The 15,713-nt window shown below is 43.8% G+C and overlaps 1 protein-coding gene across 3 annotated transcripts in view; it reads right to left on the bottom strand.

The window, feature by feature from the left end:
* The window catches only part of DICER1 (dicer 1, ribonuclease III), a 63,647-nt gene that overhangs the window by 9,029 nt on the left and 38,905 nt on the right, over nt 1-15,713 (bottom strand). For 2 of the 3 annotated variants that reach the window (XM_023746974.1, XM_006106160.3), the window contains exons 14-25: nt 14,614-14,746; nt 13,885-13,960; nt 13,183-13,322; nt 12,244-12,423; nt 11,827-12,040; nt 11,503-11,656; nt 10,440-10,622; nt 10,099-10,204; nt 9,151-9,326; nt 7,576-8,356; nt 4,308-4,463; nt 366-1,251 (exon numbers count right to left, since the gene is read on the bottom strand). In XM_023746974.1, coding sequence (XP_023602742.1) covers nt 366-1,251; nt 4,308-4,463; nt 7,576-8,356; nt 9,151-9,326; nt 10,099-10,204; nt 10,440-10,622; nt 11,503-11,656; nt 11,827-12,040; nt 12,244-12,423; nt 13,183-13,322; nt 13,885-13,960; nt 14,614-14,746 — 3,185 coding nt within the window. Of the gene's footprint in view, nt 1-365; nt 1,291-4,307; nt 4,464-7,575; nt 8,357-9,150; nt 9,327-10,098; nt 10,205-10,439; nt 10,623-11,502; nt 11,657-11,826; nt 12,041-12,243; nt 12,424-13,182; nt 13,323-13,884; nt 13,961-14,613; nt 14,747-15,713 lie in introns of all 3 variants that reach the window. The other variant, XM_023746973.1, reaches the window with a different exon arrangement.

Raw genomic sequence — 15,713 nt, 5'->3', positions numbered from 1 at the left:
GGATGTGGAAGTACATCCAGAACACACACATAAATCAGGAACCCAGAGCAGCCCTGAGCGGCAGAGAGCCCCTGGGCGGGCTGAGACAGGAAAGACACACCACGATGCGGCCGCTCCCCGGGATCCCGCAGCACGTGACATGACATGTGCGAGCGGGGACGGAGAGCCACCTCCCTCCTCCCAAAGAGCAGCGCATGCTCCCAGAGAGGAGGCCAGGCTTTCTCGCTGGCCGTGGCTTCCTCCCCCACCTCGCGTGTTAAGCACTAAGTCTGAACACGCATAGATCATTTTTTTATGAGGCCAAAATAATGCGATTGACACGTGGCCGCACTTTCAGAGAAGTGCGGCGGGCCTGGGCGCCTTACCGGTAATAGTGTTGTAGTGGTAGGAGGCGTGGGTAAACGCCTGCAGAAGGTAAGCCTTGTTCTTGAATCTGTAGTTGATTTTCTCTTCAAAATTCTCAAAACCTGATATGAGGTGCGTCAGGGTCTTATCTGCGTCCGGATGGTCGAACATGCACCGGGGTGGGATCTTCAGGCAGCCGTACTCCACGTCCTTCCCCGCGGCGGAGCGGGAGCTGGCCGAGGCCGAGGCCGCCGCCCGGCTCCCTGAAAGGCTCCTTTGTTGGCTGCTGCAATTCTCCCGGGCAGGGCACACGGCCTTCTCGCGCTCAGTCCTTTTAATTACAGGGAGCACCTTCAGCCCCAGCGAGCAGAGGAAAAGCTGAGCCGCCCTCTCGCCACAGCTGGTTAAATAGCAGCCCAGCAGGGCTTCCACGCAGTCAGCGATGCTTTTGTCAGCAATGCACTGCTCCGTGTGCAGGTCATAAGAAATGGACTGTTTCCCTGTGTCAACACCACAGTTTTCCTCTGATGGGTTCCAGAACCCCACCACAAAGTCATCCTCCTCCACAGCTTTGCTAGGATCCAGATAGCACATTGCATCCCAAGAGCTATAGTCAAAGTCCTCGAAGTCTGCTGAAAATGGCATGCTACCTAAGGAGGCTTTTTTGGGCATTTTCCACTCATATGCTGAGTCGGCGGCTGAAAAGGGAGAGAGAGGGATTTTCTTCACAAAAGCTCCCGATCCCATCAGCATGTTGTCTATGAACTGGATGTGCTCCTGGTCGTACTCCAGGAAGTCGTCCTCGTCGTCGGCGTCCTCCTTGGGGGCCCTCCACAGCAGGCCCTCCTCCTCGTCCTCGTCAAAGTCATCGTCCAGTTTGCCATTAGCCAACATGCAGTCCTTTGTCTGCAACGAGGGGAATGGGGCAGGAGGGAGACATAGCTGCTGGTTTTAAAAGGGTTGGAGACTCAATAAAAGCAAGGGTTATGGATAATTTCAAATGACAACCACAAATACTAAAAGGCAACTTTAAAATCACAGCCATTTGTTTTCAATTAACATAAAATAAGTTATTTAATCATATAAACAAAGTAAAACATGTTCTTTGAATGTTCATTTTCTGAGTTATAAAATGACCTTTATCCAGTCCGAAGCTTTAAGCTGATGATTTTATACATGGAATATGAAGTTAAAGTTAATGGCCACAAGGCAAAATTCAGCTGAGAACTCTAACTCCGGCAGAATACACAATGAAAGTACTCATATGCCAACCACAGAGATCTTCAATTTTGCTGAAAAAGTTCTAAAAGATTTTCAAATTAATAAAATTAAATTCCAAATGCAAAAAAGCATTATCTTTGCAATTAAGAGTATAATATAAAACAGAATTATTTCTTAAATCTTTGTAACATTAAAAATGTGCAAGTTTCATGATAGAGTGTCTGTCCCTATTTCTACTTCAAATCAAAGTACATTTGCTACAATGTAAAACTAAATTGCTTTACTTTGAAAACTAAAAGTGATCACTGACCTAAGCTATGAATTTGAGAAATTATGCTTTTCCCCTCCACTGAGCTACAGTAATCAGGGTAACTGATTATAGCGTAACTGACAAAAATAGAAGAAAATTTAGACTAACATGAAACACAACAATCCAATTTCTGTCAGAGGATCTTTGCTAATTCCAATTTCTTTGGCAACAGCTTATTTGTGAATGACAACCTTAATAATGGGCTAGGATTCAGTAATGACGTAACTTTTTTGCAATGCTAGGAAGATGCCAAATTTCTGTTGAGTAATAAAATAAAAATAAAAAAAACACAAACAAGAAAAACCACACACATCAAGACTTGACTCTGGGGGGAGAGGCAGCAGGCTGTGCTTCACTTTTGAGAGTGACAACTTTCCAGAGTGTTCTGAAAGGTTTTCAAACTTTCTGTCAAGTGCTTTTTAAATGCTGCAAATATTTTCATTTTAAGCCAGACTCAAAAGAGATACAAACTGTAATTGTTTGAAAAGAAATAAGAGCAGTGAGCCAAGCCATATACCTTTAACTATGTATATTTTTTTAAATAAAAAAAGTTTATAAAACTTTTTCAAGAATAAGGAACTAAAAGAAACTACAATGGCAGACCTCGAGGAACTATTCCCTGTTAAAAATCCTATACTTTCCTGGTAACACGAGATTTTTTTTTTTTTTTTTTTTTTTTTTTTACTAATTGTTTGGTCCTTAGAAGAAAGGGCCAAATTACAATTTAAAAAAATCAGACTGAATAATTTTTAATTAAAAACATCCACATATATTTTTATAGCGATGCTAACATAAGCTAAAATCAGTGGAGTGCAGAAAAGCCAGAAACAAAACAAAGGACTGGGCTGTATCACAAAGAGGCTGTATGACCTTGGGCAGAGTTCTCTGAGTCTCAGGGTTTCAGTTTCCCCGCAGAACAGTGGGATTCTACCTCACTAAGTGGTTCCCAAGAGCACTTCACGCTCTTTAAAAATAAAAGCCCAGCATGCAACTCTCCTCCACAGTCCCGTGCGCTTGCTACCTAGCATTGCCCCGCTGATTTCACTGGCACCTCGCTGCCGCGGGGCAGGGCAGTGACAACGGGAATGCAGCGAGCCTATGCTTTGCATAGCATGTAGGGGCCTATTTCATTGTATAAACTACTCAGTGAAAAGAGGAACAGTATTTTTAATGTTTTCCAGGAACCAAAGTGCCAGTTCTTCTGCAATGTCAAGAAAAGGAACTGTGTGCTAGATCTTAAAAACAAAAACACAACTTTTTTTAATCAAAAGGACATGCCTACATCAACTTTATTCTTCTATATTCGTGGTTCTTTTAAAAAAGTCAATTATATTATAAAACAGTATTTACAAAGCAGGATAATTGTTGCCAGAATAATTTTTGTAAAAATGTATTATTTTCTCTAAAGTTCTCAGAGTCTACACATTTCCTCCTAAGGTTCTACCTATCTCTAAATTAATAACATGTACTTTTTCTAACCCAATTCTTATTAAAATATTCTCCTCATGTTTTCCCACATAAGTTTACTATCTATAAGTCAAAAACTGCATGACTTAAAAATATACTCAATACAGAGGTAAAATCCAGACAGAGTCGCCGAGTGTGTGACCCAGAAACACTTCAGACAGACAGCTGGGACCTGCATGTCAGAAAGAAGGCGACACACACGCCCGGACGCGCAGGCTGGGAAGAAACGCCTGCTCGTCGTCGCGGAAGTAAAAGGGAAGCCACAGCGAGCGGCTTGCCGAGGGAGAGTCACTGAGAGCTGGGCCGCCTGTGCGCTGCTCCCCTGGCAGAGGCGCTGGAGTTCCCAGCCAATGCCGGCCGGGCTGCCCCACCAGCTCAGCACCCAGGCCCTCCCAGGTGCCCTCTGCTGGCCTTCGAGACAAGATACCAGGAAGCAAGGGCATCTTCTGAAACCAGGCAACATTTAAACTATTGCCAGAAACCTACAACCTTTACGTATGGCGATTTATTTACTTATTATTTTTAGGTCACAAAAGAAGAAACAGTCCTGCAAAAACCCTGAGCTGCAAAAGCAAGATCTTATTGAAATTGTATTATTTCACAGACTAGAGATCACAGGTCACTGAAAAGTCATTTAACTGAACAGAGCTAAGTAGGGATCTATGATAAACTATAACACCTAACAGTAAGGTGAAATGTTATATAAAAAATGTTTTATTTTTCTTCTTTTGAACACTAAATTAGATAATCTTCTAACTTGCACAAAGGAAAAGAAAGTGTCTTCTTTCAAAATTGCAACATTGTTTCTAAATCCAATGAAAAGACAGTCTATTTCTAGAGATATTAAATCAATATATCAAATATATACTCTATTATAAACATACCGGGGGGGAAAAACAAAGAATTAATAGAACAAATTTCTCCCCTCACCAAAAAAGGAATCCTCCCATTACCACACACTTACCAGTTCATCCTTCTCCCATTTATCTGTGCTGCTTTTGTCTTGATTGACTACATAACCAGGAGGAAGCCAGTTCACAGGGGGGTCGAATATGGACACCACCATGCGGCTGGGCAGCCCCTTCTTCTTCCCAAGCCGATACAGATTGCAGTTGCTGACCTTCGGCAGAAAAAGTTCACAACACACTTACTATGCACCATCTCCGCTGTAACTCACAGGAGGCATGTGAACATGTTTGCACCTAAATCGTTGTAACTGCTCATCAATGATAAAGACTGACGGAAAATATGAAGTCCTATATCCTTTAGTGTCGTTAGATGAGTATTTGAGTTTTAAATGCAGATCCGAAAAAACTGACATACACATGCAAATTCCTTAAGTCAGAAGAAATAGTTCAATTTCAACCTGTAGAAAGCAGGTTGATATAAAATGATGATATAAAATACAAAATGCTAATTTTGAAATTTTTGAAAAAGAATCCACATAAGTCCAAGAGGTCACAATATTCTCGATGAAGTAAAGTGAACCTGGCACTGAACGAGCTCAAATTACTTTACAATGTGAGAGCCCACGCCACAAATAATTTCAAATGTAATGTTTTCTCCACTCCTGTTTTGAATGGTATTTCAAGATAGTATTGTTCAATCATTTTAAAGTCGAGCAAAAGGCAATAAAGAACAACTCCCTTGTTTATTTGCATCAATAAAACCCTCATTTCTGTTTTCCCTGAGGCTTCCATCTCCTCAAATTACTGCATTTCTGTCTCATTTTTACTTGGAAACTAGTGTCTAGAACTGTCACCTCATTTCCGTTTCTTTTTATTTAAGTCCTTCATGAGCCCTTCTTCCACATAACGCAATGCCATGGGACCAGCACCCAGCAATGCCATGGGACCAGCACCCAGCAATGCCACGGGACCAGCACCCAGCAATGCCACGGGACCAGCACCCAGCAATACCACGGGACCAGCACCCAGCAATACCATGAGACCAGCACCCAGCAATACCACGGGACCAGCACCCAGCAATGCCATGGGACCAGCACCCAGCGGGAGAGGCGCCAGGGCAGCGTCCCTGGGAGAACAATGCCAGCAGGAGCGGGCCTGCACAGAACAGCTCGGAGGGAGAGGCGTCCACTGACCCCAGCACTTGCTGAAGGGCTTTCCCAGGCTGCCTGAAATGTAACAGCGCAAATAAATGCTAGTTCCTTCTCCATACTATGAGGACACAGCATCCCAGATGCCAATGAGAGGATAGGAATCACAAAGTCGACGGAAACAGTTGGCAGGAGAGAACTAAGGAAGGACTCATGGAGCTCAAGGTGGGACAAGCAGATTCAGCAAGGAGAAATGGGTGAGTGCTCCGAGAAGCCACCAGCTGCTGTGTGCCCGGGGCCCGGGGTTCACAGGAAGACAAGGGTGTCGGCCTGGCTAGGAGACAGGCCTATCTGGGGCTGAGCACCCTGGAAGGTCTTACCCCAGGCAAAGGGAGGAAGAACTTCCACAGGAAAGAGGAGTCAAAGCTCTCTGAGCAGATGAATGGATGAATTTTCGAAATATAAAATCATGTCTTTCTTACTTAACAGGGTAGTCATTCTTAGCCTCTGATTCCCAACCACCCCTGGGAAATCTCACTCGTATAAAGCTTATTCCCCAAACCGTATCTTAGTCCTAAATTCTCAATTATCTGAACATCCCACTTCCTATTTCATGAGATCTAAACACCCAACCTGAACCCTGATTCCTACATTTCTGTCTACCTCACAACCAGTATCATTATCACCCCAACCTCTGTGTGTGCGCGCGCGTGTGTGTGGTTGCCATCGCTACATCCTCCCTACCGTGCTGGGATGCAGCAGAGACGATGGTGAAAGGCATGGGCTCCAGCCTCGGATGAACGCCCGACTACCCCGGACTAGCTAGATGACCTACATGAGCTAAACTCTCTAAGCAGTTTTCTCATCTGCAAAATGGAGACGTTATCCACCTCCCAGGAGCTCGTTGAAAAGATTACAGGAGAAGGGCTGTAAGATACCCAGTCTAGTGCCTGGTGTTACAGGGCAATATCAAGGGCAGGTCGGTGCAATGGTGAAGAGCGAGGTCTCTTATAGCCAGACTGGGCTGCCCTCTATTTGCCATGAGCTCAGGCAGTTCGCCTCTGCTGCTCCAGCACCCTCATCGACAAGATGGAAGACAGCAGGTCTGGCAGAGGAAGCACTTCGTGTCGGCCAACATCATTGCCTCTGAAATATCACTCCCCCAGACATCCATTTCTGCTCACGCTCAGACCTTCAAAGCCAACTGACTGCTCAGCTTGGTTTGGTCTTGCTTTTCAACTCACGCTGCATGCTGCTACCAGATCCATCATTTAAAACCACCACTTTATTGATATTCATAGTCCCTCATGCAAAAAGTGCCTTCAACATTCCACAGTGACCTACACATTCAAAGTGCAGATTCCCTCGCTCAGGAGTACGGCTTCGACCCACCACCTTTTCAGGTCTTTTCTCAGGAATTTCCACACTTCTGACCGTGGCCGCCGCTGACTCAGAGAGCCGACAGGCTCGGCCATTTGTCCATTTCACGGTCGTACTGTGAACACACCTCTTCCGTGAACACCTCCTCTGACCATGAGTGGTAACCCCTCGCTGAGTGCTCAGGCTAACCGGCAGCTAAGTTATCTGCCCAACAGGCACACGCTGACTTGTGACACCTCTTTTCATCATCATTAAAGATTTACTTTCACTACTTTTCTTCCTTAAATCTTGACTCCACACTAAATTTAAGAACAGGCCCTCCCTTTGTCTTATCAGGCACTGCTCACTCAGAGCCCGAGGCTCAATCTCCTTCCGCGGGGTCACTGAGCTGGGAGGAGTGCTGCTCTCTCCCTTCCCCAGCACCCTACGCCTCGGAGACGAGCAGCCCCGTGGAAGCTGTGTCTTATCCACCGAGACAGCGCCCTCCCAAGTAAACACTTCGTTCACCTCCATTAAGTAGGGCGCGAGCTCTCAGACAGCTGCATCTGAACTGAATGTCTATCAGCAAGTCAGTCACATCAGATCAGCAGCCCCCAAACCTGAGTGCTTCATCGGTGACAAGCAGATCTGTGTCAACTCCTGGGCATGTATGCCACCGGCTTTAGCGGCACATGGCGGGTGTGGGGTCCCTGAGGTTAATACTTTCCTTCTCCCCTGAAACTACCCAATACTTGCAACCAATCCAGGCACAACGAATAATTGTTCTAACTCTCAAAGTAAAAGGAGGACCTCTTACCTTTTTGCTTCTCATGTATGAAAGGCGGCCCTCGTGCGCATCAGGGTAAGTGCAAAATAGATACGTGGTGATGGCGTGCTTTAGGAAGGAGTCCCCCAGCATCTCGAGCCGCTCCAGGTTGAACCCATCGCTGGCATTCGAAAGGGTCAAAGCCTGAAGAATGAGTCCAGGGTTTGGGCCCAGAGTCCTGGAGGAGTAGCCAGGAGAGGGGCTCTGCGCAGAGCCCAGCCTGTCCTTGCGCACGGCAACAGCTTCTGTGGGACCAGGCACCGTGGCCCCCGCGGGACTGCCATCTGAGGTAGATTTGTTAGCATTTCCATCAAGGTATTTATTACTCAGTAGAGTACATTCATCGCTGGGCGTGGGCTGGTTCTCACAATTGTATAAATTCTGAATGGGATATGAGGTAGTTGGTTGTACAGGTATTTCCTGCTTGTAGTAATTCAGCTGATTTCCTTGGCAAAAGTCTCTGTTAGCTAAATCATAACTGCCATTGGCAAGATTTCTATTGTAAGAAAGACCGTTAATTGCTGTGAGGTCTGTGGGCACGTCAATGGGGAGCTTACCAGGTGACTCACTGAGTAACGCTCTGCAGGTCACAGACATTTGGTCATGATTCTCTAGAGAGGAGGTTCTACTAGCACCTTGATGTGCAGCATGTTCAGGGACAATTGTGCTGTGCTTACAGTAATGATCATTTTCAGCTGAAGAGGAGTTAGCAATTGAGATGAAAGATTTGCTGTCGATAGATTTTTTCCACCCAAAGTCTAAGTTAGGGTATCTGCAAAGACATTTTTATAACTTTTCATCAGATCCTTCAAAAGGGCTAGGCCTAGAGCAAGAGTCATCTGACTATGAAACAGAGATCCCTGTATTTGTGCTCCTACTTGAGAGGAGAAACCAGTTTCCAAGGAAGAAGCCTGCACTGCACTGCGGAGCGGACAGGTGCATGCGCTGCTTCCATCCCGTCAGTAACAGTGTGGTTGCCAGGCGCTGAAGCCTGGGTCAGTCCTCCGGCTCACGAGCTGGGAAACTTTGGGCAATTCACAAACCTCTCTGCGCCTAAGCTAACAACGTGGAAGAGGAGCGAACAACAGTTCCTGCCATTCCATTTTAAAGTCCCTCACTCTCCAGAACCACGTGGTCTTGCCAACTGGATAATCAAAATTAATCTGAGAGGTTAAACCAATAATTCCCAGAGAGTGCAGAGACTTTACTAGTGGGGAAATAATGTGGGGAGAACATAATGAAAACAAAGATACCAAGGCACTGCTTTTCAATATAAATCCGACTTGTAAGAGGAAGCAGGCTTCGAATGTCAAGCACGGTTACAAGGACTGTTTTCATTTCAGCTCCCATCGCTGAGGGAGGGGGTGACTATTTTTGATCCTAGTATCTCACCTCCCTCTATAACATCACAGGAACACAGGACTCAATATGTAGATTTTTCACTTAGGAATCAAAGGATGCATTTATGACACCTATTAGGCATCCTTGTTCTTTTAGTCTTTTAAGAACCATTTTAGATAAAGTTAAAGTTTAAACTTAATTCAATTCTTTTGTAAACAGGCCTACCTAAAATCCACAGGAAGGGATCTGACTCCCACGCCGGCATCGCTGGCTGTCTGGGCTCGGAGCTCCTCGGCGGTCAGAAGGCAGTGAAGGCGGTACAGAACGCTGGGGAGACAGACGGCTTTCCGCCACAGCGAGGCTGGGATCGGATGGATAGCACAGAGTTCGGGAACCAGTATCTTTGAATACGAAGAAATGTGAAAACATTAATATAAAGCAAACACACAGAAGAATGGAAAACAAAGCTAAGATCACTTTCACTACTGGATAAGGACAAAAATCGTAAGTACTAGCAAAATCTTAGTTTTGAAAATATTTTCATACAAATCCTTGAAGGCCACATGGGGTTTATCCTAGGATTTATAAGGATGACGTCATGGTATCATTGTGTCAATGGACCAAATATATAAGCCAAACTGATGGCTGCTAGGTGAGGAGGGGGAGGGGCTGGGTGAAAAGGTGAAGGGACTAGGAAGTACAAATTGGTGGTTACAAGACAGTCGCAGGGATGGAAAGTACAGCAGAGGGAATACAGTCAATAATACTGTAATAACTATGTATGGTGTCAGGGAGGTGTGGGACTTACGGAAGGGATTATGTGGGTAAAGTTACATACTGTCTAACCACTATGCTGTACACCTGAAACTAATGTCAGCTGTAATTGATATATTGAAAAAAAATTTTTTTTCAAATAATCCTTGAGGGCAAATGGGATTTATCCTAGAATTTATAAGGATGATTCATGTATAATTGTACCAATGGACCAAAGGTAAAAGTTAAACTGCTCATACTTACCAAAAAAATACTCAAATAAAAGTCAACACATAACATCAGTTAAACCAAAACAAAACCTAAGAGTTGGGCAATTTCCAAAATGTTTATAAGTCACTTAGTTCACTTGATAATATAAAATTCAAACTTATCTTTATTAAGTGATGCTCATAACATTACCTGTTTATTCTGCAGACTTTCCCATTTGGCTTTCCTCTTTTCAGCACTGCTTAGAGGAAGGGCTTTCCCTTTCTGATTCAAATGGCGAGGTGTCAAAAGATTAAGTCTGCAAAACCCGCAAAACCATTTTATCAAACAGACCAAGTCCGCTCTCCCAGTGCCGCTCCAACTCCAGTGCCGCCTGCCCACCTGAAGAGTTCATTGCCACCACGGACCCTGGACCACACCCTGGGCAATCTGTGTGCACAGCATCTAGTTTCAGAGTCCAAGGGGGCAGTATACCGTGAACCTCTGCATGTGCCTACTGCGCGCTGGAAAAACCCCTTCAAGGGCAGGCTTACCTTGAGGATGTGTGGTCCACATCCAGCAGTGGCTGGTTGAGATTGGTCAGGTCAAGGTTGTACTTGGTTTTATAATATTCTGCAAAAGTTTCATACTCGGGGGAAGGAAATTTGCTCAGTGGGGTAAGGTCAGTGTACACATCAGCAACATAAAACCGATGAGGTTGATCAAAATTTCTATACCTAAAAATAAATAAATAGATAATGACTTGTGGTTTAAATCAACTGTTCTCAAAACACAACTCACTGTTTTTAATATGGAAATGGAAACGCGATTGTAAAGTAAGAGTTCAAAAGGTTAAAAATAAATAACATTAATGAAAACTTTAATTCCAAATCATATATTTCAAGTGGATTTGAAAAAAAGCACTACATTTATATCAAGCAAAACCTACCTGACCATTCTCCCCTTCTTTCTTAGTATCTATACCTCCATAACACATGGAAGCTAAAGGGCATCATTAAGTAACTCTTAGTTCCATCAATCTGAACAGTACAGAAAACTTCCAATACCCAAGCAGAGCAGACACTTGTACATTACTAATGCGACTGTGACACACGGCCACGGAGGTGGACTACTACACCGTTACTAATGCTGCTAGTTGGATGACAGCTAACACTAACTATGGCTTTGAGGCACACAAAGAAAAAAATCAGGCGAAAAGCATCAGAGCCAGCGCTCAAACTCTGAAAGTGCCTAAAATCTCCATTCCCTACATTTGTACAAAATAAGAAAAATTCAGATTTACTAGTTCCTTCGAACTTAATAACATTATTCCTTATAAAAATGTTAAGCGAAATATTATTTCTCATCAAATTCTCGAAGACTTTGGGGATTAAAAGGAGGGCGGTTTTCGGAAGAAAGCCTGTCAACACCATTAGATGACCTGATCTTCAACGACAGGATTTAGGTTTTGTTTTATAAGGACATAAACTGGAGAAAACAAGTCCACCATGAAGGGAAGCAGCAATGCCAAACCACAGCGCACTCACTCTCCCCTGCGAACGAGTGACTCTCCCGAAACAACGCCCGCCAGCCCGCTCATCTCCGCCAACCGCTCACCTGGGGATGATAACTGCGTCCTGGTAATCTTCCAATTTAAAAACAAAGGGTGTTTCTTTTGAGTACTTTGTACTGGGGATGCCTATGCGAGCTTCTGATTTCTCAATATCTTCCATGAATTTAAAGTCAATGTCCAGAGTGCTGGAGTCATTCACTTCGGGAAGAAAAAAACTGTTAGCTTGTTAAAATATCAATAGGAAAAGACTCTGACGTAAGCTCTCTATTCACGTGTCTAACACAGAGTTACCATGGTAAGAGGCTTCTGTATTACGTACAAAAGCAGCTCCCAAGCCAAATGTTCCTTCTTTCGAGTCGGGTCCTTACCAACATTCAGAGGTAGAACACAGTATGCTGAGTCAGCGTCTGTGGGCTTGAATTCTAGTGCAGGCTTTTCAAGGCGAAGAATATGTGAGAATATATACTGGTGGAGCCTTGTAATCAACTCGAGCATCTGGAGAGACAGCGTGAAGCCAGACTTCTTCAGCTCGATGGATATGGTGACCTCTCCAGAGCGAGTGTACACCGGAAAGTGCGGAATCTTAGCACAAAGGAAGACAAAGCGACCACGGTTAACAGGTATCGATTCCTTTCTAAGTATTTAACTTCAGGAGAAGTGATGCTTTCTATCAGGAAGCAGAAGAGACAGCTCAATTTTTAAATACTGAACACACTGCGAGAACAAGGCAGTCACTCTCTAGTCGTTTTCCTTCTAACATCGGTAGTCATTATGCAGTGCCTCACCTGAGGTATGGGTTTGGCTGTCAGTATCCCAAAGCATCTTGTGGTGTCCTCAGGGGGATAGAGCTTCCGTCTTCTGAAGTTGAGTTCATCAGGTAATGGGGTCGTTAGAACCATTCCTATCACATACAGGTAGCAGGGCTGATCAGGTTTGGGATAGCTATCCCTCAGACATTCTGGAATCTAGAATTGGAAAGAAAAACTCAGCATCATGCTCAAATATAATAGCCTCTTTTCCAGATGTTGGCAAGAAAAGAAACTTACTCCTGGCTTTACCAAATGCTGCTGAGAAGCTGAGAAAATAACCGAGGCACGAGACCTCCTATTACGTAGCCCACTGGAGAGTAAATAAGCATTTCTCAGGTCTGGGATACAAGGCCCACGTTCACCTACCCATAATGCACTGCTGATTCTACAGCTGGAACCAGAAGTCAGACTCGGCAGCTTTAGTGCATGAACTGCCACCGATCCACCTGGACACATACGCTGAGAGAACGGATTCTGACGCCTAGCAGACCACACCCTAACTCCTGACAGGTATCTGTACTTATGCCCGCCAGTGTGCCCCTCACCCTGAACAGGCACCCTTCCACTTATCTATTTGATCATACAAATCCTCTTCTGTCTTAGCCCCACACATAAGTAAAGCAAGCACCTTATCACTACAGTGAGTAAAACAAAGAATACCTCTTTAAAAGAAATACTCTTGTTCTGGATAGAACCTGATAGGTGAGTCGAAGAATCCTTTTGGAAAGAAAAAGAGGTGCCATGTCCGAGTGGGCAGGGGCAGATCCGAGAGAAGGAGCGGTAGGGGAGGCAGTGGAGGTCCAGAGGGGGCCAAATGACAGGGGTTTGGGAAGCCAGCCCGAGGAGCTGAGATTTGATGCAGCAGGAAAGAAAGTGACAAGGCCAGATTTTTATTCAGCTCTAACCAATACTAACTGCTTTTGGGTAGCACTGTCTTCGTTTTGTAGAACCTGGTCTGCCTGGGACACTGGTCTCTTCTTCATCATGCAAATCAAGCTCTTCTTCATATTTAACAGTTTCTTTCCCAACTGGCATCAAATGGTCATCCAGTTCACCTACAAAATGTAAAGGGAATTGACACACACAATACAGATGTTGCCTCCCTAATTAGTCAACGATACAGAGGAAGCAACTGGAAGAGTAATGACAACTAAAGCATCTTTGCTCTTAATAAAAACGTAATCGAACGTGATACTTAAGGCAAAGTTTATGCTGAATCCATATATTCAATATGAGCAGAATTTCAAAAATAAAAACATCCGAACAGGAAAAGAGCACACTGTCATCACTTTACAAAAGCCATGGGGATCCCATCCTCCCATTTTTAAGGAAGTGGATAAACTTGTACACTAATATAGGTTAATTTGAGAGACTGGTGTTAAAATGCAAACATTCATGATTCAACAGTATATGGAAACCTTTATGCATCTAAAAGGAGTCAGTAAAGAAAGCGAAAAAGGAGAGTTGTCTGTAGCTCAGCGGTGGGAAACCAAGCCTCCTCCCCCGACACAGCTCACAGCTCCACAAAACCCGTCGACCTATAAAGTCCTTGACATGCTTTTGCTTTACAATGTTTTTAACTTTATTTTTATTTGCACGTGCTTTTCAAATGCTTACCAATTTTGTGCAGTTTCTCACAGCAAATAAGAGCTACAACTCTTTCAGCCAATCGTATACAGCTCATTGGGGGACCCTGAAAGTAACAAGAAATATTTCCATTGTATATGCACGTAGCTATATTATTATTAACACCTAAAATATCTATAAAACTTCTGTCCCAATACCTTTCAAGTTGAAATTTACCAGAGGAAAGTTCTTTCTTTTGGAAAATGTCCACAAGTTTAAAAAATCCTATTCTCCATATCTAAAATAGCCAACTTTAAAAATCTTTCCCAGAAAAACTGAATAAATTATAACTAAGACTTAACAATTTTGGTGAATTTAAATTTTAATATATTTTATTTTCATTAATCTACAAGCATGTAACAAAAAAATAAAGTTATATCAAGATTGGACTACAAAATACATGATAATAGTTCTGAACAACTTTTAATGTGCAATAGAAATTAGTCATCTTCGAATATCTGGAAATGAGCATTGGGACCAAGGACAGACAGCAGTTACTCAAAGACAGAGCCTCAAGTCAGGAGAGCAATAGAGCAGCCCAATGACAGCTTCAAATTCGGGGTCACTGTGCGCATCTAAGCCACAGCTGAACGGTTCTGTCAGAAATGCAGACACTAATCGGATCTTGGCGGGGACCTCCGAGGTCACACGCTCCAATTCTACGAGTCTGTGAGTTATGTAGTGAGACTGAAGGCACATCACTTCTTTCTCTAAACTTACAACAATGGAGGCTCGAAGAGGTGAGTTGATTGGCAGGTAAAGAGTTGAATAGAACGTCCCATCAGGTAACTCTCGGGTTCTGCATTTAGGAGCTAGATGAGTGAATGGGTCACTTGGTAATCTAGCGCAGTATCTGGGAAGAAAAAGGAGTTCTGATGCTCAATCTACGGCTGAGAGACAGATGAGAACATTTTACTGACAGTCACATCCTGTTTGACTTCTGAGGTCCCTCTTCCCCTCCGCTGAGCGGCATTTAGTGGAGTGGGAGCCTCACTGCTTCACACTGGCAACAAGGAACAGTGTGTCTAACAGACTTCCTGCAACGATGCTGTAAGGGCGCTGTCCACCAGGCGGCCACTGAGCCCCTGAAAGGTGGAGAGGGCAGCCAGGGAACTAAACTTTTTACCTTATTTAATTTTAATTAAAATTGAAATCTGGATTTAATAGTCACGTGTCCAGTGACTACCATGCTGGACAGTGAGTGCAGAAGAGGCTCTGAATCTGTTAAGAGAACACACCGCCAGTGTTTGTTCCTTAACCATCTCACACTGGCCAGGCGAAGCCACATTGAGAGACAGGCCACAAAGTGACCGGCCTGTAATCTTCAAAAGCTGCAAGGCCATTAAAGTCAAGGAAGCTGAAGATCAGTTCCAGGCTGAAGGAGACAAGAGGTGATGAGAAAAACAGACAAACCCATGGCCCCAGGTGGGACTCTTTCACTACCAAGCACATCCCGTGAAACTTGAACAGGCCTCTCTGGGTGAGGGGACATGGGAGTTCTTACTAGTATTCTTGCAACATTTTAAAGTTTTAATTTATTTTGAAATAAAAAGTTGAAAAGAAAGCCTTATGCTGGCTGCTCCTGTGTTTTACCTCTGCATAGGATTTATCCTGATACATACTCTAGGCATGTATCTGCTTTTCTTCATTCTTAGAAATGTTATTACCAAGTCAGGGCCAAGTAAATTAGAACATACTCAACTATACAAGTTAATTCATCATAATCTTAAATTGTTGCAGGTGAAAAATTCAGTATTTCCCAACATTTGTGACACAAAACAATAAATTTCAGAATTCAGAAAAATATTAGTGAGCATTGT

The sequence above is a fragment of the Myotis lucifugus genome, unplaced genomic scaffold (assembly GCF_000147115.1).
Source record: "Myotis lucifugus unplaced genomic scaffold, Myoluc2.0 scaffold_776, whole genome shotgun sequence".
NCBI classification, from domain to species: Eukaryota; Metazoa; Chordata; class Mammalia; order Chiroptera; family Vespertilionidae; genus Myotis; species Myotis lucifugus.
This window is presented reverse-complemented; position numbering and strand designations above follow the sequence as displayed.